General features: G+C 45.2%; 1 protein-coding gene across 2 annotated transcripts in view; it reads right to left on the reverse strand.

Annotated features, from left to right (window-relative positions):
- Positions 1-2,873: 2,873 nt before the first annotated feature.
- DVL1 (dishevelled segment polarity protein 1) overlaps positions 2,874-22,857 on the reverse strand; it is a 58,447-nt gene continuing 38,463 nt past the window's right edge. The window contains exons 3-12 of one of the 2 annotated variants that reach the window (XM_017825811.1): positions 21,400-21,521; positions 17,718-17,830; positions 12,643-12,781; positions 7,813-7,906; positions 6,773-6,842; positions 5,863-6,002; positions 5,482-5,558; positions 4,909-4,976; positions 3,249-3,398; positions 2,879-3,054 (exon numbers count right to left, since the gene is read on the reverse strand). In XM_017825811.1, coding sequence (XP_017681300.1) covers positions 3,050-3,054; positions 3,249-3,398; positions 4,909-4,976; positions 5,482-5,558; positions 5,863-6,002; positions 6,773-6,842; positions 7,813-7,906; positions 12,643-12,781; positions 17,718-17,830; positions 21,400-21,521 — 978 coding nt within the window. In that variant the 3' untranslated portion in view covers positions 2,879-3,049. Of the gene's footprint in view, positions 3,399-4,908; positions 4,977-5,481; positions 5,559-5,862; positions 6,003-6,772; positions 6,843-7,812; positions 7,907-12,642; positions 12,782-17,717; positions 17,831-21,399; positions 21,522-22,857 lie in introns of both variants that reach the window. The other variant, XM_017825810.1, reaches the window with a different exon arrangement.

Consider the following 22,857-nt stretch of genomic DNA (forward strand, 5'->3'; position numbering starts at 1 on the left):
CACAGTTTTACCAACAGATGCAAAAAAAAAAAAAAAAGACACAAAGGATCCCAAATGCACCCTCATCCGTGGCATAAATTACAGCATTTTAACCAATTCTTCATATTTTGTGCTCTGTGCCACTGAAATGCTGAGCCCCCACGTGCCTGGATTTCCCATTCCAGGGAAAATGGAAGAAAAAGAAACCCAGAGAAGTCCTGTGACCCTCCCCTTCCATTTCACTTTGCCATGAACAGCCCTTCCCACCCAAGGGATCAGTGCAGAACTCTGTGGGACAAGGTTTTTTTTGCTTGTTCTTTAACTTCTGGGTTAAGTCTCAGAGATAACCCATCTGCATGGAGGAGGAGGACAACCCTGCCTCAATCAATATCCTGTTTTTTTCCTTTTTTAAGACTTGGACATCAGCATTCTCGGGGAGAACTGAAATTAGAAAAGAAATCTTCCATCATCAGGAGAAAGGCAAGTGGTTTCCTTCAAAAAAACCAATTCCCAGGATCCCGGTGTTGGACCCTTACAAGTGAACAAGTCACTCCACCCAGAACTATTTTGCCCTGCATCTTTCCTGTAGAACACTTTTAAAAAAAAGCTCCCAAATGCCTCCACAACCATCACTGCTCCATTCCCATTTCACACTCCCAAGGGCAGAGCTGGATCCTCAGAGGCTTCACACTGTCCTGATTGATTTTTATACTAAAATCAGAATAACAGGGCTGACACTGACCCTGCTGAACTGAGGTTCCCACTGTAGGAATCAAATTCCTTTAGAAACCCCTTGCCTGCCCAGAGGGTGAATCTGGGTCCAGGAATCCACCAGCTTCCCTGTGTTCTGTGCAGAACTCACTTATCCTGCCATACACAAGACAACTAATTTTGGATACAGCACCCAGTCCTCCTTCCTGTCCCATCTCCCAGCCCCAGAAAATTCACGTTGGACGTGTCTGTGTTTGCAGTCCAGACCCTTCTCCAGCAGGAACTCAGAAACCCTCCTCTCCCCTCCCTTCTCCCCGTATCACCCACCTTTCAAAAGCACCCGGGAACCAATTTTGTCCTTTTCCAGCCACCCAGAATTTTGACAGAAGGTACAGCAAGCGTGAAACAATGAAAACTGAAAATGCTTCTTTCCATACATGCACTGCCAATAGGCATGAAAACACCTCAGAGCAGCTATGCATGCAGCTTCAATACTTACAAACTCTGAATAAACACCCAGATTTTGCTTTTGCTTTAAGTTAGTTTGGTTAGTGGCAAAAAGCAACATGTTCATTTGGGGGAAAAAAAAATCAAAACCCAACAAACTAACATTTCAGTAAAGTATGTGGGGAGCAATAAATTGTATTTTCTTGGAGACCTGCACATAAAGAACAACACTGGCCAAATGGTCATCAGTGTTTTTTCTAAGTTGCTGGACAAATAAGGAAAATTCTAAGAGGCATCTAAAATGCTCCCAACTTTGGAGAGAACTCAGTGAACTGTGGGGTGTTCACAGAGGTGCTCTCTGTGCCTGGGGCCCTGAGGTGCTACTGCCTTGTTTGGGGCAGGTCACAGGGCTGGGCTGAGGGAAGGCTGGAGAGCAGAAGGGCCACAACAAAGCTCAGGGGTACTCCACGTTTTCTTGCACTCCAGAAAGGAAATACTGGAAGTCACTGGCACAGAAATGAGAAGCTGTCTCCAGGAATGTGGTTCTGCTCCCAAATACCTTTATTTTCAACATATGATGGAGAGGGGGGCTGTTCCCCACTCCCCAGTCACAGCACCATAACCAAGGCACAGAATACATGGATCAAGAGGAATGCTGAGCACAGACTCTTGTTTGACAGCAACCAGCAGATACATTTGATTCCAGCAATCTGTAGTACCTGTAAGGCTGAAAACACACCTCAGGACAAAGCAGCCACCAGGGAAGGGGTTCACTTGCTCTCTGCTGCAGATGTATCTCCCCTCAGTGCTGCTGCCTGAGATCTAAAGGCACTGAGCTACCACACCTCCAAAAAACCCCTTCCCTTTTATTGCCAGGTGAGGTGTAATTCCAGGAAATATGAGCTTATAAAACCTGAGAGATTTTATAACCAACGCCAACATTGGTCTTCAAAATCCTCAAAGTGTGGTTTTGAGTAAAAGAAAGGAGGAGTTAACATTCCCTAAACAAATGTTTCCAAGATAAGGCACCATGGCAGTTTCTTGGTCACGTGGATATAACTTATTTTAGAGACTGTCACAGACAAACCAGGAAAGAAAGTTGAGCTCTAACCATAATAACTTCACATGGGACATTAAACTTGTTTTTTCCTTGTTCAATACATTCTAAAAGTATAAAAAAAAGTATAAAACAAGGCCGTGGGAACATCAGGGGAAGGTTTCCTAAATGGTACACTACTAACGTTATTAACCAGTGACATCTATCTGAAGGAACTTATTTAAATTTATTTAAAACCTTAGTAAATGATTAAATTTATTGAAGTGATTTCAATTTAATAAAGTAATTTCAATTTATCAGAGCTATTTCAATTTATCAAAGATATTGCAATTTATTAAAGATACTACAATTCGTCAAATTATTTCAATTTATCAAAGATATTTAAATTTATTAAAGTTATTGCAATTTATCAAAGATATTTCAATTTATCAAAATTATTTCAATTTATCGAAGTTATTGCAATTTATTAAAGATATTTCAATTTATCAAAGATATTTAAATTTATTAAAAATATTTAAATTTATTAAAGATATTTCAATTTATTAAAGACATTGAAATTTATTAAAGATATTTCAATTCATCAAAGATATTTCAATTTATTAAAGATATTTCAATTTATTAAAGATAGTTAAATTTATTAAAGACATTTAAATTTATTAAAGACATTGAAATTTATTAAAGATATTTCAATTTATTAAAGATATTTAAATTTATTAAAGTTATTTAAATTTATTGAAAAACAGCCAAATTCAAGGAGGGAGCTCTCCCACTCCCCTGAGGGGGCGAAGCCGGAGACCCGACTCGGATCTTTAAAATGGGGACCTTCCTGAGGGTGAACCCTGACCGAACACTGTGTTAACCTTTAAAGGAAAAAAAAATTAAAAAAAAAAGGTTTTTCTGCTCCCCACAGGAATCCCAAGTGCAAGGCAAAGCATTCAGGGGCTGGGTGTGGTGTGGTGGCTGCCGCTCTCATCGTGCTCGTGGCCGGGGCGGGGTTGGGGCCCAGCAGGCCCCGGGCACCCCCCTGCCCTGGGCTGGCCTCAGGGTGACTTACTTTCCGACTCGGGAATTGAGCTTGTTAGTGAGGAGCTGGTAGATGTGGTGATGCTCATGGAGGGGCTCATACCGTAACGGGGGTACGCTCCCGTCATGGCCGTGGTATGAGAGATCCAGGCCGCGGGGTCGATCGGCCGCACCGGCTCAGCTGCAGGAGACGGGGAGAGAGACATGAGGGGGTCACACATGAGGCACCAACACCTTCACAGTCCCAACACCTTCACAGTCCCAACACCTTCACAGTCCCAACACCTTCACTGTCCCAACACCTTCACAGTCCCAGGGGGTTTGGTTTGGGTCAGGCTGGTTTTCCCGAGGGCTTCGCCCCCAGTCTGCATCAGGCTGGGGCGTTCATGTCAAAGGGCAGTGCCATCCTCAGCTTCAGACTGGGACAAACTGGGCTCACCGCCATGAGCTCAGCCCGTACTGGGAACAAACTGGGCTCACCATCATGAGCTCAGCCTGTACTGGGAACAAACTGGGCTCACCATCATGAGCTCAGCCCGTACTGGGAACAAACTGGGGTCACCATCATGGGCTCAGCCCTTACTGGGAACAAACCGGGCTCATCATCATGAGCTCAGCCCTTATTGGGAACGAACTGGGCTCACCATCACGAGCTCAGCCCTTACTGGGAACAAACTGGGCTCATCATCACAAGCTCAGCCCTCACCAGCAGGAGGCAGCCGTGTTATTAAACCACAAGTTTTAACTTGTGTTTTAACGTTAAAATGAGATCTTTAAAACAAGATCGTTTTCTACTGCAATAATTTCAGAGGACAGTGCCATCCTCATCTTCAGACTGGGAACAAACTGGTCTCACCATCACAAGCACAGCCCTTACCAGGAGCCAGCTGTGCTTGTCACATGAGCACAGATCTTTTATGGCTACTGAAAAGCCACAAGTTGTAAAACTTGTTAAGTCACAAGCTATTGTAAGCCACAAGTTGGAAAATGAGATCATTTTCTATTGCATTAATTTCAAAGGGCAATGCCATCCTCATCTTCAGACTGGGAATGAACTGGTCAGCCCTTACTGGGAACAAACTGGTCTCACCATCACAAGCTCAGCCCTCACCAGCAGGAGGCAGCTGTGCTTGTCACATGAGAACAGATCTTTTATTGCTACTGAAAAGTTTATTGAGCCACAAGCTGTAAAATGAGATCATTTCAATATTATCTGTTAACAGAAATATATTTCAATATTCTATTAATATTACCTATTATATATGTATTTCAATATTAATGATATGTATCTCTTTGCTGTTTGCCTCAAATTTTAAAAATATCAGTTTAAATTCCAGGAAGTGCACATGTGATAAAATGAGACTTTTTAACACTTCTGCATGGTTATCTTCCAAACTTCCTATCAACTGAAAGGTCAAGATCATGAGGATATACCCTCCAAAAGGTTAAGGGCTTGATCCAAATCCATGTGAATCAAAAGAAAAACTCCCAGGAATTCAGTGGGCACTGGAGTCTCAGAAAGGGATTTAAACCCCTGCCTCCCAAACCAAAAGCAAACAAACAGAGCGACCAAACTTAAAAGAACTGAACTTGTAGGGAATGGGAATGTGTTGGATGTCAAAATAGGTGAAAATATTCTAGACCTTGAGGGCTCCACAGGAACCCAGCAAAGAGCCCAAATGTGTACTCACCCCTGGGGATGGTGAAATAACTCCTGGGAGTTGGGTCCCAGCATTTGGCTACTGTTAGGCTGATGGGTCTAGGAAGAGAGAAAACAGGTTAGGATGACTCTTAACTTTCCTGCACAGTTGGAACAGCGACAAGAACTATTTGAAACAAACTTATTCCTGTCCAACAGTTGTCAAGCACATTCTGAGAATGTTTTTGAGATGCTCGTTGAAATATTTCCCGTATGAACCAGTATCAGGATGCTTCTGGTTTTGCACAGGTGATGAGCACTGTGGGTGATATCTGTTGAATGATCAGCTCTTGACACACTAAAATGCTCATCAGGTAAAGAAATAGTGCTGCTGAAACCAGGCAGCTCCTCATTTGTGTTGGTTTTGGCTGGTGCATTGAAACCAGTCTCACCTATTCATCAGCACACTGAGAAGCTCAGGGCTGGGAACAGTCATGCTGGTTCCTAATGGAGATCAAAATGCTGGTTCCCAATGGAGATCAAAATGCTGCTTTCTCTGAGGTTTGCCCCATTCCAGTAACTGCACATGGAGGATCAATAGCAGGAGGTTTTGCAATGTGCTCACCCTGGTTTGGAGACTATTTCCCGTAGAACCCGAACTGCATCGTCATTGCTCATGTTCTCAAAATTGACATCATTCACCTGGAACAGTGCAGAAAGCAGAGGTCAGGCTCCGGGACAGCAAACTTAAAGACATTTTAATTATTTGTGTCCCAATTTATTTGCCTTGTAACTGTTGCCATTCCTTTGAGCAGCTGCAGAAATGTCGTTTCTCAGAGCGCATCTCACAAAGAACTCCCGATAACAGTCTTTGTGATGCATTTTTCTGAGTGTGAATGAATTCTGTTAAGTGATTACTACGACCCTATGGGCCTGGTGGGATGCCTGAACTGAGCCAGCCCTGTGGAAGCCAGCAGCAGGTATTTTGGGATGCTCTGGGACCAACCTGCAGGAGCATGTCTCCCGGCTCGATCCGGCCGTCCGCTGCCACCGCCCCTCCTTTCATTATGGAGCCGATGTAGATGCCACCATCACCCCGGTCATTGCTCTGCCCCACAATGCTGATTCCCAGGAAATTATACTTTTCTGTTGGGATAGAAAGCAGAAGGCAGGGAGGGAAAAAAGCAAACAGAGTGATTGGAATGACAGCAAAGAGTTAAGACCAAGCTACTTCAGCCTCAAGAAATCAGCTCTCTCAACACATCAGCTGGGCCAGGTTTGGCTTACAATGATCTCAGGTTGCCCTAGTGGCCAGTGTCTGCCTGGCCCCTTCAGGGAAATAGTGCTAAAGACATGATCTGTTCATACAGGATAATGAAAAGCTACATTAAAAAAAACAACAGCAAGAGAACCAACACTGAAAGGACACGTCTACACCTCGAAATTGGGCACCCCACCAGCATTGAGCAATGTTTGTTCCACACTTCGGAGTGGCAGGAAGGGTTTGGTGCCACTGAAAGCTGCTGAGCTACTTGGCAGCCCTGCACATTTCTGTCTGGTTAAACAATGAAACGCAGGAGCAGCAGAAACACAAACCTCCAGTTCCCTTCTGCCCTTGCTTCTGACAATGTCTGACCCCTCACCATCCCTACACCTCACCACTAACTCCATATCCTGGAGTTCCAGCCCTTTCCCTGGAAAGAACACTGCTTTGCTCGTGCGAATGGCTCAGAACTATCCAGCTCTGGACTAGGAATCCAGGCACAGTCAACACAGGAGCAACTCTCAGCTGCCAGTCCCTTTAGTCCACCTGGCATCCTTTCAAATCAAGGAACTTTCTCCTGGCTCCAAAGGCTACCCCACCACCACAAAATACATCTCAAATTCATCACAATAAACGGGGCTTATCCTCTTACCCATGTTGAGTGTGACAGTGATGATATTTAGGGACATGGTGGAATCGGTGATGCTGCTGAACGAAGACGACTGCAAAATACAACAGAGAATTCTCAAGGTTTTAAATGGCACAGAGTAAGACAATAAAAAGAACTACTGAGGATTAACTCATCAGGATTTGATTAATAGGTTTCCATTTGGAAGGCATCCAGAAGCTACTGTAAGGGAATCTGTAAGGGAAAGAAATCTGAACACAGTCTGCGCCTTCCCCAAAGATTTGTTCCCAAAACACACAGAGCACGTTCCTATTTTGAGGTTTCTCAGCTGAACTTCACCTTGAATCCTTTCTGCTTCCTGCCTGTGACTGACAGGCAAACATTTAAAGCCTAAAGTGCCCACTGCAGTGTGAATTATTGCATCCACAGCTCCTCCCTGAAGAGAGGGGTGAACAACACGATCGGCCAGGAAGTGAGAGGAGAGACACTCCCCTGCCTCCAAAATTAAATACGAATGTGCTTATCAAAGACCTGCTCAAACACTGCCCCAGTTGTTGGGATAAAATGTATGTGAGCTCATTCTTTAATGTGTGAAGACTGGTATTTATGGGAGAACAGAACAGTTCCTCCAAGATTCTGTCATTTAGGCCATCCTCATCCTGCTGCCACAGCACTGGGAAAGGGCAAGGGAGAAGAGTGGAGATTTCCTATAAATTTAGATTTCTTCTTCAGGAACAATGCAGGTCTCAGTGATTTATACACCAGGCATCTGACACCCCTTCTCACATCAGCCAGTAGCATAATGAACCTTCTCCTGCAGGGACTGGTCTCGGAAAAGACAAGAAATGGGATCCCTAAACAGCAAAAGGAAGAAAAGGAGCGGAGAAAAACTTGACTCTGGTGCTGCAGAACTTCAAACGTAGAGATTTATCCAGACTGGAGCCAAAGGGAGCCCTTCCAAAGAATTCAGCAGGCACAGACCTGTTCTGGATCCCTTCCTGAGCCAAGAGCTAAGCTCAGGAATCACGGTTCACCTCCTGGGAGAAGGCTGGTGCCAACCTTACCCTGTCGATCTGCCGCATCCTTTGTTTCCTCCTCCTGCGTTTGTGCTTCCGGATGAGCCGGGATGAGGTGCTTTGCTCCGTGGAGCTACTCAACCTGAGGGGGAAAGGAGAGCAGAGATGTCACCTCTGCAGAGCTGAGCCATTTGCATTTCCCTGCCAAAAAACAAAAAAAAAAAGGCTGATTCCAAAGGCGGGAGAGAACAAATCCTGCCGACACCATCAGCCCGTTTGCAAGAGCACGGAGGAGATTCCAGCTAAACCCCAGCAGGGATTGGGGAATAATTTAGTGGCTTCCCTTCTTTTGGGAGCAAATCTGGCTGCAACCCTTAATGCCAATTTTTGTGAGTCTTGTCCTGGTGCTGTATTTTCTTCCACTGTTAAGAGGAACTTAAAGTTAAGGCTTGAACTCAATGAAATAAAACAGCAAATAGTGACAGAGGAACAGGGAATATGATTTACCTTCACATATTCTGTTAGTTTTATCTTGTTGTGGTTTTGGGTTTTTTTTCAAGCTCTTCAAACCTGTAGAACCTACATGTGCCACATTCTACACAGAAATCTTTAAGATTCCTGCAAGAGTTCAGAGCTTTAATCATCCCCAATTTACAGAGAGCGGAATGAGACACAGAGAGACATAAATGGATTTGCTCAAATTAATTTCAGGAGCCTGGAACAAAGCCTAGATTTCTCAGATACCACTATAGCACCACAGAGACATCTCTCCTCTATTTATTATGTTAAGAATGGGGGGAAAAAAAAAAAAAAGGAATGCTCCATCATTAACCAAGATTAAAAAATCCAACCCTGCACAAGGCAAGTAACTGAACTGGCACTGTCACAAAACAAACAGTGCCAGGCTTCTTCTTCCCCAGTCTCTCCAAGCTCCAGTCACATTAAGGAATGTGAGAATACCTCAAGGAAAACTTGATACCAGGAGCTTGGTGTCATGAGATTCCAGCCCACCATGGGAAACCCATCGTGCACAGAGTGGGGTGTCCTCACCAAGGACACCGAGCTGGGTGTTACAGATGCTGGAGCTGCTCAGAGGGTGTGAATCTCCTGACGTTCCCTTTGAGTTCACAAAACTATTTCAGGCATGTTAACCTCACACACTCCCTTCTCTCCCCTCCCAGCAGGGGCGAATTAAAGAGCCAAGAGGTGGGATTTTCAAAAAAGAGATCAGAGATTTGATAATCCTCCGTTGGTGGAAACAGCTCAAAGCACCTGGGTTTGGGAGGCTTTGCCTTTCCAACAGGAAAAGTAAGGAGGTCTCAGACACAGGGCTCCCAAAACTGGACTAGTTCAACACCCACCACTCTCTCGAAAGCACCAGCAAAGAGTGACATAAAAACCTCCTCTTATATTTTACTACCAATATTCTCCCCCTTCCTATTTCCTCTCCAATTTCATTCTCCTCCTCTTCTCTCCCAGGATATCTCACCAGTAGGATTCAGCCAAAACCTTCCAGCACACAAGAATTTAGGAGAATTTGAACAAAGGAAAGCCAGGTTGCTCACAGTGAACCTGCTCTTTAAGAAGGGGGTTTTCTTTTAAGTTAAACCAACCAAATCAGAGGGTTTTGGCAATTCTCTGAACTTCTGTTACCAGATGATAATATGTGCAAAGTGAAGTTCTTCTTTTTATGGCATTTTTTTTGCATTCTACCCAATATTAGAGTGGAAAAATGGGAATCAGCTCCTTCAAAAAGCCTTCAAAAGGTTTAGTTCAAGACAGACAGTATTTCAGGGAAGTAACTCCTGGAGCTAAAACAGCCTCTCCCATTAGTTGCACAAAATTGATGAGGCACTGCAGGAATATATTTTACCTATTTTCATGTAGCTATGGCACATTTCACCATCTCTTCTTACAATTTCTATAAAATCCACAGCCTTCATGCATGCTTGCTGAATCCTTCATATTTTAGGAGTGTCTGGATGCTGAACAACAGCTCAAACCTATTCTAATGAGGAAAAATATCTTGCTCCCTGAAGTATCCTCAGAAATACTGAGCAAAAGTTATTACCACAATCTGATGAGCCAGACAAGATGGTATATTTGAGCTTTTGAGACAAACCAAGTGCAAAGATGAAAAACAAATCTGCAATCATCACTACCAAATAATTTCCTGCGCTGGCTACTGCCCAAGAAACCCTGACTGCACTTCTAACACAAAGGCTAATAAGTCCCAAAGAAGGCATTTTTTTAAATATTAACAATAATTTGACCAATCTATATCCCCCAAAGGAAGGGGGAAAAGGTAACACTTGTTAAAGACAGCTTATCCATATAGTTTAAAGAGAACTAATGCTAATTTCTTAAATGAGAAATAAACATCATCAAGTTTTTTGCAGTGAATTATCTTAGTTATACTGAACTGAGAGTACCAACTGCACATAGCTGACAATAATCCTACAGATGTCATCTCTCTTAGACCTTTGGTTGCTTAACAGAAATAAGATTTTTACTGTAAAGTTCACCCTGGGCTCCCTACATCAACCTGTGTTCAAACTCCTGCCTGCAAACAACACGAGCATTCAATCATGTCATCCTTTGAAAAGAAAGCAAATAAATTATTGTGCTCACACTGCCATTCTGTGCTGCCCTGTAACATCTGTGAACAAGTCAATTCACCAAAATAAGACATTACTCTTTAACTGAATGCAACAGATTCTCCTTGGACTGGGAATTGCCCCACTCTGCTGCACTGCTCCAAGTTAAAAATAAAAATAAACCAGTGTCAAACACACCCAGTTAGAAAAGCATCCTCAACCTGCAACCTCTTCCAAGACAGTAACATCCCTTACATCTGATTTCTTCTCTCAGTGCCCTCCTCCCTGTACAATCTCCTCCACAGAGCAGAGTCCCTGAGCTGTTATTCCCCAAACTTACCCCCTTCCTGCCCAGGCTGCCTCCAGCAGGTCTGGAGCATTCTCGAGGTGTTATTTGCCTGCGTTCGCCTCGGAAGAAAAAACTTCTCCCTGCCAGCACAATCTCTCATCTGCCTGAGAAACACCATCCCTGGAACACAACAGCATACCTTGGAGCATTCCATGGAGTGGTTCTTCCTGACTAGCTGGCCTGGCAGCTGCTCCCTGTGCCAAAAGCTCCTGCCCCAGCCTCGAGAGGGAAAGGCTGCGCAGCAGCTTCGAAGAATCTCTTTATTCTCGGGTCAGACGCAGGAAGTTTGACTTTTATTAACACAGAAAGCTTTAGCTGGGTCTGCTCTGAAGTGCTCCAGTGCTAATCCTGCCCCACTGCATTGCTTGCTGCCATGGGAATGATTAATTCATTTACAAGAAACCCCAAATCAACTGCAGGGTTGTTGTTGTTGTTGTTTTTGTGGGCTTCGTTTTTTAGGGAGGGAAGGAGGGTTAGAAGCCCTAGAGGCTTTAGGGAGGCTGAGAGTGTATTCAGGTTAACTGCTGATCTTGCCAAGCCTTTATGCACATGAACATCCAGGTGAAGCACAAAGCATCCAGAAGGGTAATTTTTTTTGTGTCTTCAGGTGTTGGGAACTTCATCACAGAACCATGGAATGGTTTGGGCTGGAAAGGACCTTAAAGATCATCTCGTTCCAACCCCCCTTCCATGGGCAGGGACACCTCCTACTTCACTGCAACTGCAAAATAAGTTCTTGAAACTAATTCAGGAGCAAATCTTCAACTAAATCTTCATTTAGTTCCCCCTTCAGCACATGGCCTTTAAGCAGAATTTGGAGGAGCTGCTGTTTTTCAGCAGCTCTTCAAGCCATGACCAACTGCAGGACCAAACAGACCCACCAAGTTCAATAAACTGATCATGTTTGTAAACACAGCAAGTGGTTCAGTATCTCCAGGAGCTGCTCATGCTGTTTCCATTCTACCTAAAATTTAAGAACATCACACTGCACCTTATTTGTCTTAGGTTACAGATCTCTATGAATCACCAAAGATGTACAATTTTGTTCCCTGACAATTCACAGAAATCTGTAACGGGTTTTCAGCAGCTCCAGAGACACTGTTTAGAGAATGCTGCCAGGAAAGGAAAGTATTATTTGTTTTGATTCATTTTACACCCTTAAAAATAAGCATTTTAAATCCGAGAAATGTATTGGCTCATAAACCTTTTAGGGAACAACAAAAACCCCTTTAGAGATTTACAAGCATCTTTCCAAATGGAGAGGTATTTTTCAAGAAGTGAGGAATAATTCACAGAAAGAAAGAAATAATGAAGGAGTCATAAATATATAGCAACCCAGCCTGCCTTTGTAATAGCATTAACTTTGATGAATTCCTGTACTGCTCACAGGTCTCAGACTATGCAATTACACAGGAATTCCTTTATAATTCAGCTCTAGTGAAGTGCACACTTATTAGGAACCTATGCTGAAGGTATTTTAATATAATATTCACACTATTACTTTATAAATAGGTAGGCAGTTGCTTATTGCTTTGATCTTAAAATGTGACCATTCTTGCTGTTAAAAGGAAAGGGCAGGAGCAGAATTTCCTCTTTATTGGAGCAGTGGCTACAGGCAGTTTGGAGAGTGACCCTGTAACTGAGCCTGGTTCTTAGAGCAGAGATTATTCACAACATGATGTTACTGATGAGTTATCACAGAGTCAACAAGGTTGGAAAAGACCTTTAAGATCATCGAGTCGACCCAACACCACCCTGTCTACTAGAACATGGCACTGAGTGCCACAGTCAGTGCTCCAATCATATACACCAGGGTAAAAAGGAATGAAAGGCGGAAGGAGAAGATCCAAGTCAAGCCCAGAGCCACAGTGGAGAGCCTGGAGAGAGATGCAAGGAGCATTTCCCAGCTCGGTGCCCGTGGCAGTGCCCCACCTGCTCGTGTTGTCGTCGTCCTCGGAGTCGATGAAGCTGCTGGACTCCAGCTCACTGCTCATCATGGTGGAGGAGCTGTCGTAGCCAGGGGGGTGCTCCCGGTGCCTGTCCAGCTTTGGGTGCCCATTGATCCGAGGGGCTGCCAAAAAATCACAGAGGGGGTGTTATCAGGCAGAGGGGAAGGGCAGGGAAGCAGCGGCACTGGGAGCAGCAGGACGGGCACAGCCACGGTTGCAGAGGACCCTCGTGCCAAAACCAAGCTGATCCCATTCAACAGCTGCAAAATCTACTGTCCTGCCTTTTCCCTGACTTTTCCATCTGTCTGCAGCTCAGTTCATGGACAAGTCACAAATGGATTGAGGCAGAAGGAGGAGGCACCAACAACTACTGTAAAGGCATCAGACCTCAGGGAGAAGGGCCGTGAGAAGTTGGTGTCAGTGGGAAGGTACAAATAAAGCCCCTGGGAAAGCAGCAGGTAACACAATCTGAGTTTGGTAGCACAGAAAACCTTAAACAACAATCCTTATTTCTAGATATTCCAGAACAACCTGGTTTATGTAGATTAGAAGGGCTCACTATACCACTAATGCCTCCTGTTTATATTTTTTCCCTTTCCTTTATCCAGCTATATCTTCTCTGTTATATTTTAAACAGAGTTCAACTTCACATTTCCTATTTGAATTAGGTATTCTGCTACAGCAAAGCTCCCATGCACTGCTGCAGCAGCTAAAATTTATTTAATCAGCCACTTAAACTTCAATTTTAGCTCCATTTTATACATCCCAAACAGCACCAGGCAGCCTTGAACTCACAAGAAAGGTTTCCTGTGTAATTAAGGCGTGCATTTAAATACATAAAAGTTTTTCCTAATTTCTCTACTCAAATAAAATTCCCTTTTTGGGGGCAGGGGAGGTCAGGAAACATAACTGAGTGAGTACTTTCACAAACCATGGTTATAAGGGGTTTATTCACAAAATACCCCCACATATGCAAGTTTTAAGTCCCAACAAGAATCATTCCCTGCTCTGGTTCAATGCCTGTCCCACTAATGACCAGGGACTTTCTGCCCTGCTGACCCCCTGCCCCTGTTTCTTCCTTGGAGGATGACAAGAGTTCACGGGGACCTTCTGACAAAAGCCTTGGAGTGTCTCACAGAGATGAGAATAAAGCATAGCCTGGGAGGGTAAAATGTGTCCTCCTTGACTTTTATCAACAGCAGAGTAGGCCCTGCCTGAGGGACAGAAGCACATCAAAGACCAAATCAAAGCAGCCTGGAAAGCAGAAAGGGAAGAGCAGCATCTGCTCAAGGAAGGTGTAAGGAGGGTTCTGTGATACTGCAGAGAACAAGGGTGTCTCAGGGAGAAGGCACATCCAAGCTCCCAGTTAAGAGGAAAAACAACTGCCCTTCCAATCCCCTCCAGTGCAGAAAGTCTTTACCAGTTATTAACAGAAATATGTTCTCAGCTTCTCAATAAAGACTCGTAACTCCTCTGGGTGCAGGGCTCAGTCCCTGGGAAGGGAAGAATGATCAGATTCCCCCTCTGCAAGTAGGGAAGAATGATCAGATTGTCCACTCCTGCTCTATGCTTGTACCCATATCCATGCCCTACCCCTGCATCCTGCTTTGCCTCGTGTTTGAAGTTCTTTGGAACCCTCAAACAGCCTCTAATCACTCCACCAAAGACAGGCTTCGAGTTCCCATTGCAACTGTTTTCTAGTTCCAGCCCTTCTTCAGATTCCTTGGCACACTCTGCAGTAAAAAAATCCATATATTGCAGCACTGAGTGGAAACCTCCAACAGCTCCTCTTCCCAAACATCTGGGGATCTACAAGCCTGCCCACATGAAGAGCTTCTCAAGGCACAGGCCATCATGTGGCATTTTTCAGCTGCCTGCACAACAGTTAAGTTCACCCCACAGCAAACCCGGTGTCGAAACACCAGTGTCCACACTTGACATCTGCAGACTTGTCAGAGACCGAGCAGTAGCTCTAAAACACCCCTCAACGCCAAAGGAAACTTGTCCCTTAATTACCTCCCTAATTAGAGCCTCCCCAGGCCCTTTTCCCACTCCCCCTGAGCAGACTGACACGGGAGCTTTGTTCTCCACAGCCAGGGGTCCCCAGAACATGTGCCAGGCAGACCTCCCACGTCTCTAATTAAGATCCTCACTCTACTTTCACTTAACAGGACTTTGTCAACTTTCCAAGGCAACTTTTGTAGCTTGAAGAGACAAAGCAGAGCCCTGACATCCTGATTTCTTCTCCAGATCGGTTTTCCTGAAGATTTCCTGCACTGTCACAAACCTCCAAATGCACGTGGATGAACAAAAGAGTTTTATTATGTTCCTCAAGCCACCACACTGTGGGTATCACTTGGAAATCAGAGGATATACAAGCCCAGGAGAAGACACAAGCATTCATTGCCTCTGCACTTAAAAGAGGAGCATAATTTAAGGGAAATGGGTGAAAGAGCTTACAAATGCCCCAGCCTGTGTTGTTATCTGAGTGGATCCCTGGTCTAGCAAATCACAGCCCCTCTGCTGCAAAATCCTTTTGCATTTTCAATATGGAAGAGGTGTGAAAACGTTGTCAGATCACCAGGTGTGTCCACATCTGCCAGGGCCCTCAATATTTATAATGGCTTCTCTCTCTGTGTCTGTAATTGCCCAGCAGCAATTCAGCAGAAACAGCTTTTTTGGGGATGAGTAATCCTGCAACAACGAAGGAAAACACACAGGCTGGTTTGGTGAACAACCCACCCATGATACCACACTTTTAATTACCACCTGGTTAACTTCCCATCACCCAGGCTCCAAATCAAACCTGAAAGCCTCCGTAAGAACCCCGCTGCTGTCCAAGCCCAGGCTGTCACACTGAAAGCTGGCAAAGCTTTTCAATAAAATCAGGAAATCATTTCTGCAAATTAAAATGGAAAGTAGGACAGAAAAATCTTCATTTTGCTTCCTTTCTCTTCCCAGCCCTGGGGTTTTCCCAGGTCAGAACAAGATCCTCAGTTCTGCTGAGCCTCTCAGTCCCACAGCGCTCTGGGATCAGTGGACTCAGCCTCCTCCACCTGTACAGGTTTTGGCTCGATGTGTCCACACCTCTACAGTTCCCAAACGGCTCCTTAGCACCTTCTCTCACTTCACCTGTTGGAAGTGAAGGCTGTAATACACTGCTCATGTTTTCCTGAGGAACAAGTGCTCCTTTCCCTCTGCAGAGTATCCAGGGAAACCCTCACTGCCGGGGTAGGTTAATTCGTTTGTCCTCTTTACACCAACAGGGAGCTCAAACACTCACACTTCACCCAACAATGAGCCCCAAATGAGTTCCAAACCCTCGGTGCTCAGGTTATTGTTCAGCTGGCTGAGCCGGCAGGGCTGTCCCTGTGTCTCTGCAACAAACCTCTGAGTAATGCAGGGCTCCAAGGAGATCCCTCATCCTGCCCCTCCAAAACCACCAGAGCTGTAATTTTGGTATTATTCAAACGAGTCCCTGCAGGACCAGATCAAACACTCTCACTGCATTCCCTTCTTTCTGCAGGGAAAGGAGGATTTACCACTGTTTCATAATGACAAGCCCCTGGAAGAGCTGGGATCCAGGTGTCACACCCTGTTCCCCTTTCCCATCCTTGTCCCCCTTTCCCTGGGACTGCTCCACACAAACAAGATGTGAAGACTCAAGAAAAGAATAATCCCTGTGACGAAAAGGCCTTCAAATCCTTTCCAGAATTAGGGTATTTCACTTATTTTAGTATTTTCAAGTGGGACACAGTGCTCAACTGTGCACTTTAGGGATGCTCCCCACTGAAAACAACACACTGGGGTGTTATTGTATGTATTCTTTGTCATTACTGTCAAATAAAATATTGTTGTGACCACAGAAACACTGTGGAAATTAAACAATATATTTTGATGGTTACCATTGTTTCGTGCCTGTTAACAAAACTCACCTGCTTCAGGTAGAAGGCCTGGATTGTTTAGAAAACAGGGAATGTTTGCATTACTGACATGTTATTGCCTGAGCTTTGACAGGAGGGGGAGGAAATTTTATCCCATTTTTTTCTAAAGAACTAGTTTCAGACCCCCCAAAGGCAGAAGCTCCTGTGCTCCAACAATCCCATATGAGCATTCCAGACTGTGGCCCCACACCATCCAGCACCAGCTCTCAAGCCAGGAATATCCACAGCAAAACATGCACTGGCAGTAATTTAATGTTTAAAACAATTCCCCTTTTAACATCCTTCCCATAACAAGTTTTTAACACAACCCTATTAAAAAATCCTGCCCCTTTCTGTGATTTCCCAAAGGAATTTGCAGTCAGGGTCATGCACAGACACTCACTGAGGAATTTTCACTCCTTCTGTATCAGTGACATGTTGGAAGGGTTAAATGAACAGGAAGACACCTGTTTTTAGCCCACAGTATATAGATGTGATTTCTGGTTTCCTAACTGCAGGCAAATACTTTAGTGGGTGGAGCTGTGAATAAAGATTGTGACAGCATCTCTTGGGCCCAAGTATTCCAAATTCTGGACCATTTTAAACTCAATGGGTGGCACCTATTAATTCTTAATTAAGCCTGGAAATTCTTGTCTGGCAACGAATGAAAAAAACCAAGCTTACTTTGATGTACAGACCAGAGGCAGGAGATGCAGTTCTGCAGTTTATTTGTGTACTTTGGGTGTATTTAGATATAAAAAAAGATCTCCAGAGCCAACGTTATATCGGCAAAAAAAAACCCGGCTGATCTGAGCCTTGAGAAATGAACAGTTAGTCCTCTCCAAGCTACTCATCTTCAGAAAGCTCTGAATGTTGTCAAAAATAATCCCTCTGCCACTTTCCTGTAGGTTGTCCAGACCTCTCAGAAAACGCCGAGCTTCAAAGAGTTTCAAAGCAATTATCAAATTATTCCATTAAAATAATCACAGTCCCTGAAAGCACGCAGGAACGCAGACACAAGTCTCCTTGCACGGCAAAAAGCAATTGTTGCTCTGAAAGACTGGCAGGAAAATTGTTCTTTCTGAATGAAAAAAAGGGGGGTGAGGAGGGAGGGGGGAAATGAGCCAGGACTCACCATCCTCGTGCCCTTCCCTGTTCCTCCGCCGGTGCCTGTCCCGCCGGTGGCTGATGACTGACTCTGTCCCTGTGTCATTGTCCAGGCCATCCCTGCTGCTGGCAGCGTTGGGGCTGTCACAGAACAGAGAGGAACAAACACCAGGGTCATCCCTTTTTTTCCCTCTTTCAGTAAAACAGTCGGTTCAGCAGCCAGAAAACTGTTCTTGCAGCCGAGCACTGCACCCAGCCTGGCTCTGCCCACCCCAAAAAACCACCTGGGAGGTGAAAACACAACTCCACATCCATGCCCTGAGACACACAGTGCTATTTTCAAACAGCACAAATGTTATTCAAACAGTGAAAGCGTTATTTTCAAACGCCCTGAGACACACGGTGCTATTTTCAAACAGTGCAAATGTTGTTCAAACAGTGAAAGGGTGATTTTCAAATGCCCTCAGACACACGGTGCTGTCTGCACCAGTATTTGCACATCACCATGACGTGGGAAAAGCTGCCTAACAAGATTGTTGCCTGACATTTCCATAGGAAAGAGAGGTGCTGATGGGCCAAGGGGAGGGATCATTCTGGCACCTGCTGAGCTCCCAGCCAAAGGGCAGGAGCTACAGCTCACTGGCCACTTTTAATAAGGAGCACTGACCTTGAAGGTTGAAGTCCTGCAAGTCACAGCAAAGCTGAAAATAATTAAGTGCATAAAAGCACAGAATGCTCTGTGTTAAAAAGTTCATCCTGATCCAACCCCTGCCATGGGCTGGGACACCTTCCACCAGACCAGGTTGCTCCAAGCCCTGTCCAACCTGGCCTTGGACACTTCCAGGGAAGGGGCAGCCAGAGCTTCTCTGGGAATTCCATCCCAGCCCCTCACCACCCTCACAGCCTAGAATTCCCTCCCAATATCCCACCTAACCCTGCCCTCTGGCAGTTTGAAGCCATTCCCCCTTGTCCTGCACTCCAGACTCTCACAAATTCTCTCTCTCCATCTTCCTTCTGAGCTCCAGTGCTGGAAAAGGCCACAGATCACTTTAATGGATTAAACTGAGGGAAATGACCTAAAGCTCCTGAAAATAAAACAGTGTATGATGTGACCTGGGCTAAAGCTCTGCTGTGGAACATCACCCTTAGAAAGTTACTGGTCCTACTCTTCCTCTCTGTCCCTCAAACACCACCTGATTAAAAAGGACTCCCCACTCATACCTGAGCACCTGCTATTCGTGCCTGACACGCCCTCATTTATGCACACAGAGGGTGTAATGACCATCACTGACTGACACAAAGCACCAGAGGCACTCATGTATCACTCCCAGGACTCCCCGAGGCTGGAGAACACTGCCCTGCCTGTTTTACACAGGGAATTAAACCCCCAACCATCCAACCAACCTGTCCCTGGACCCAGGACCGGTTCTGTGCAAGCACAAGTGTGGAGTGTTATAGTTAAGAGGCTTTTGTGCCTCCTGCACACCCACACACACTCTCTGGGCACGAAGGAAATAAATGTGCTGACATGCCCACCACCGAAATGAGGAAATCGAGGTTGTCATTCGAGAAAACCTTTGCCTGCCCATCTGAAGCCCTGCCAAAAATGCCAGGCTGTGTTTCAGTGCTGTCACATGGCTGTTTGCATTTCTTGTTCAGCTGAAAAGGGGGAGAGGGGTGGCAGATCCCTCAGGTCACCCTGAGAGTCCCTTGGACATCCCAGCAGCACCATCTACTGACTCCGCTCATAATTCCCACTCCCAAATCGCTTCCTGGGCTAAACCCGCCCACAAAAGGTGGGTTATTCCCTAACAAAGGATGCAAAAGGAACTCCCAGCTGCCTTGTTTCCCCTCTCCCTGCTGAGCCAATTAAACCCAGCTCAGTTTGCAGAGCACATCCCCAAGAGCTGGCTGAGAGAGGTAACTCGGAGGTCAGTGCTCTCACCTGGCTCCTGCACCTCCACCACCACACCAGGAGCAGCCTCACCCACTCCCAGGGATTTGGAAACCACCAAACAGAGCCTGAAATCCAGGATGAACTTCAGAACCCGCATCAGGGAGGGGAAAAATTTAAGTTCTATTTGGGTTTAATCAATGATTAATCAAAATATCAGTGCTGTCAGGAGGTGGTTACCACTTCACCTCCAACAAGGACCTCATTATTCCCTTGGATGGCATTGCCTGCTGATGTTCCTGCTGCATCTACTCCCTGGATTCTTGGTTGTCCAGCAACATTTCTGTACAATTCTGTACAATTTCTGTACCATTATACAACAGCTGGTGCTTCTTTATTTTTAAATAAGGCCTCAATCAACACTGGAGGAGGAAGGCAGGAGATGACACATCTCTGGCAGCTCGAATAGCATAAAAAAAAAAAATCTCAGGGATTTAGGACCCAAGAAGGTAAATCACACTTACTGCAGAATCACCACAGCAAAACCCCCAAGAAACATCATTTTCCAAAATTTCTGGAGGACAACAGTCATGATTCAGGTTTTGGAAGCCAGGCTTTACAATTAAAGACTTGGAGCAGCTCAACTGAAGTTTATCCAAGAGAAACAAATCACTTCAAAACCCAGTGGATTCTTTACCGCTGGGAATCTTCAAACCTGGACTGGGGTGTGTTTTAAAATTAAATTCTAACAGTGAAACAGAATTTAGGGCTTCGTGCAGAATAACTGAGTGAGATACCCTGCCCCGAGTTCTGGATATAAACTCAGGCCATTATTTCATAAAACACAACAGCAAAAACCACTGTAACACGTTAAGATGTTCAACTGTGAACAGAAGAACCTAAAAAGACATTGAGGGAGAACAAGTTTGAGCCCAGATCTCCCCACAAGCCAGATTCTCTAATGCAGTTTAAAACAAGAAAGAAAAAAAAGGGTGGAGAGAGAGTGTCTGACTTACAGGGTGGTTATTTTTTTTTAAAAAAGGTTGATCTTGCAGCTATTCCACGCAGGTTTAGGTCAGAAAGACAAAGAACTGGTTCTATTTTCTGGTCACATGCACTGGCACAGGCCTCTCCCAGGCAATTCATGAACACAGGAGGGCAGCACAGCCCTTGCAAGACACACTGGCAGGTATTTCCCAGGATTTCTTGTCCCCTCTGGAAGGCTTTTATCTGTACAAGACTCACACACAACACTAAGGGTGTCGGTGATCCCAGAAATCAATGGCACCACCAGGCAAATCGAGGCCGCGTTTCCTTCTCCAAACACGGGCTAAGATCTCAGTTAGAACCAGCTTTAAATCCTCCCTAAATTCCGAGGCCCTCCCTAAAAAATGAAGGTATTTTCAGGATACCCACTGGCTCTGCACACAGGACAGGAAATAACGAGGCTCCCATGAAACCAGAGGACTCCCAGTCCGGCCACACACAGAGCTCTGGCAGCCTCTGGATGGACCATGGACGAGGCATTATTCCTGATGGAAATTTTTCCTTCCTGATAGCAGCGTTCAGCTGGCTCTGCACACTCCATATTTACACACAACACCCTAATAAGCTGTCATCCATCCACCACAGAAAGCATTTTGGGCTCCCTCGCTGCTTAACTCTTCCAAAATGAGGTGTTTTGGATATTTATTTCAGCCATTTCCCTTTTAATCCCTCAATATGTTATTTTTATAAGGACAACAACTGCGGCAGCAGGAGAAATAAACAGGCAGGAATTGCAATTCAATAAATAAATAAGATAATTTGCCCTTACTGGAAGGATGGAGGGCGGGAGTCTCCGATGCCTCCTGTTCTCTCGAGGGGTGGTGGAAGGTCTGTGTGGCTCTCAGTGCACTGGGAGCCCGTGTCAGAGTGAGAACTTTCAGCCAGGACCAGCTGTCAAAGAGAAAAAAAAAAAGAGAGAATTTCCCACATTTGTAGCAGTTTCTCCACTCTGACATAGAGATTTTTCAGCCACTTTTGCTAAAAAAACCTGGAGGGAAACTGGAGGGAAGGAAGCACACAGATTGCTGCCAAAGCCCCACAAAATCAGGGTGCATTCCATCCCAACATGAAACCAGCAGCAGCCTGGGGTGTGCACAGAATTCCTGCAGGCCCCCCAAACTCTTCTCACCCCTGGAAAAGCAGCACAGCAGGCGGGGAGGGCACTTTTGGGGGACTCACATTGCAGGGCTGTGCTCTCAGTCTGGCCCTGCCAGGCCAAGAGTAAAAAGGAAGAGCTGAAACTTGACAGTAGGACAGCCCAAATGTGGCACAACTCCTTCTACAGACAGCTTCAAACACCCTGAAAATCCACAATCTGGTCTGGCCCAACCCCCAAATCTCTGTTAAGAGCCTGAATTAAAACCCAAATCCACCCAACCTCAACAGCCATACACTTTTAGAGGAGGACTAAGATTCCTGATGTTCATTCTACTCATCTCTTGTGCCTGTTTTGTCCCTCAGTGTTCCCTCAAGGCAGAGCTGCAGGTAGGAAAAGGCATTTTTCCAGCCATGCCATAAAACCAGGATGTGCAGTGAGCGCTCTTCTGCAATTCATGAGGACCTGAAAACTTGGACAAAATGTGGAGCTGTCACCTTCAAAACTCCTCTGACACTGGCTTTTGCATTCCTGGAAGCTGGAGGGGCCTGGCAGCCTTTGAGCCAGGGTGGAAGGAAAGGCTGCAGAGCACCCAACACACACAGAACCCCCGTGGAAATTGGGAATTAAAGACACGCCGCGACAATCCATCTTCTCATTCCGAACACCACATGTCTACACAGAGCCTGGTGTGTTTGGGAATTGTTATACATTCCAGTCCTGTCACAAGGCTGGATGTAAATTCTGCCTGGAACAACTAATGCCATCAATACCCTCAATCATTAACAGGGATGCTCCTGGATAATGGATCACAGGCACGGTCGTGGCTCACGAGGGGTTCACCACACTCAGCCTTGTTCCCAATAAATTCAGGGCATCCATCTCCACTCAGCACTCCCAGTGTGACATCTTTAATCAGCAGATAAACAGACAAGAGAAAGAAGAATGATTCTCTTCCTCTCCCCACCCTCCTGGTTTGTGGTTCATTTTAATACAGTGATTGACAGAGGATCTTAGATTTGACTAAGATCTGATTCCACCCACTTATCTACTGGCTAGTACCTACTTTTCTGTGTTTGACAAGGAAATAATAAGTATTTTAAAAAGGCAAGAGATGCTTTGTGTTCAAGA

This window comes from Lepidothrix coronata, unplaced genomic scaffold (assembly GCF_001604755.1).
Source record: "Lepidothrix coronata isolate B3197 unplaced genomic scaffold, Lepidothrix_coronata-1.0 Scaffold122, whole genome shotgun sequence".
NCBI lineage: Eukaryota > Metazoa > Chordata > Aves > Passeriformes > Pipridae > Lepidothrix > Lepidothrix coronata.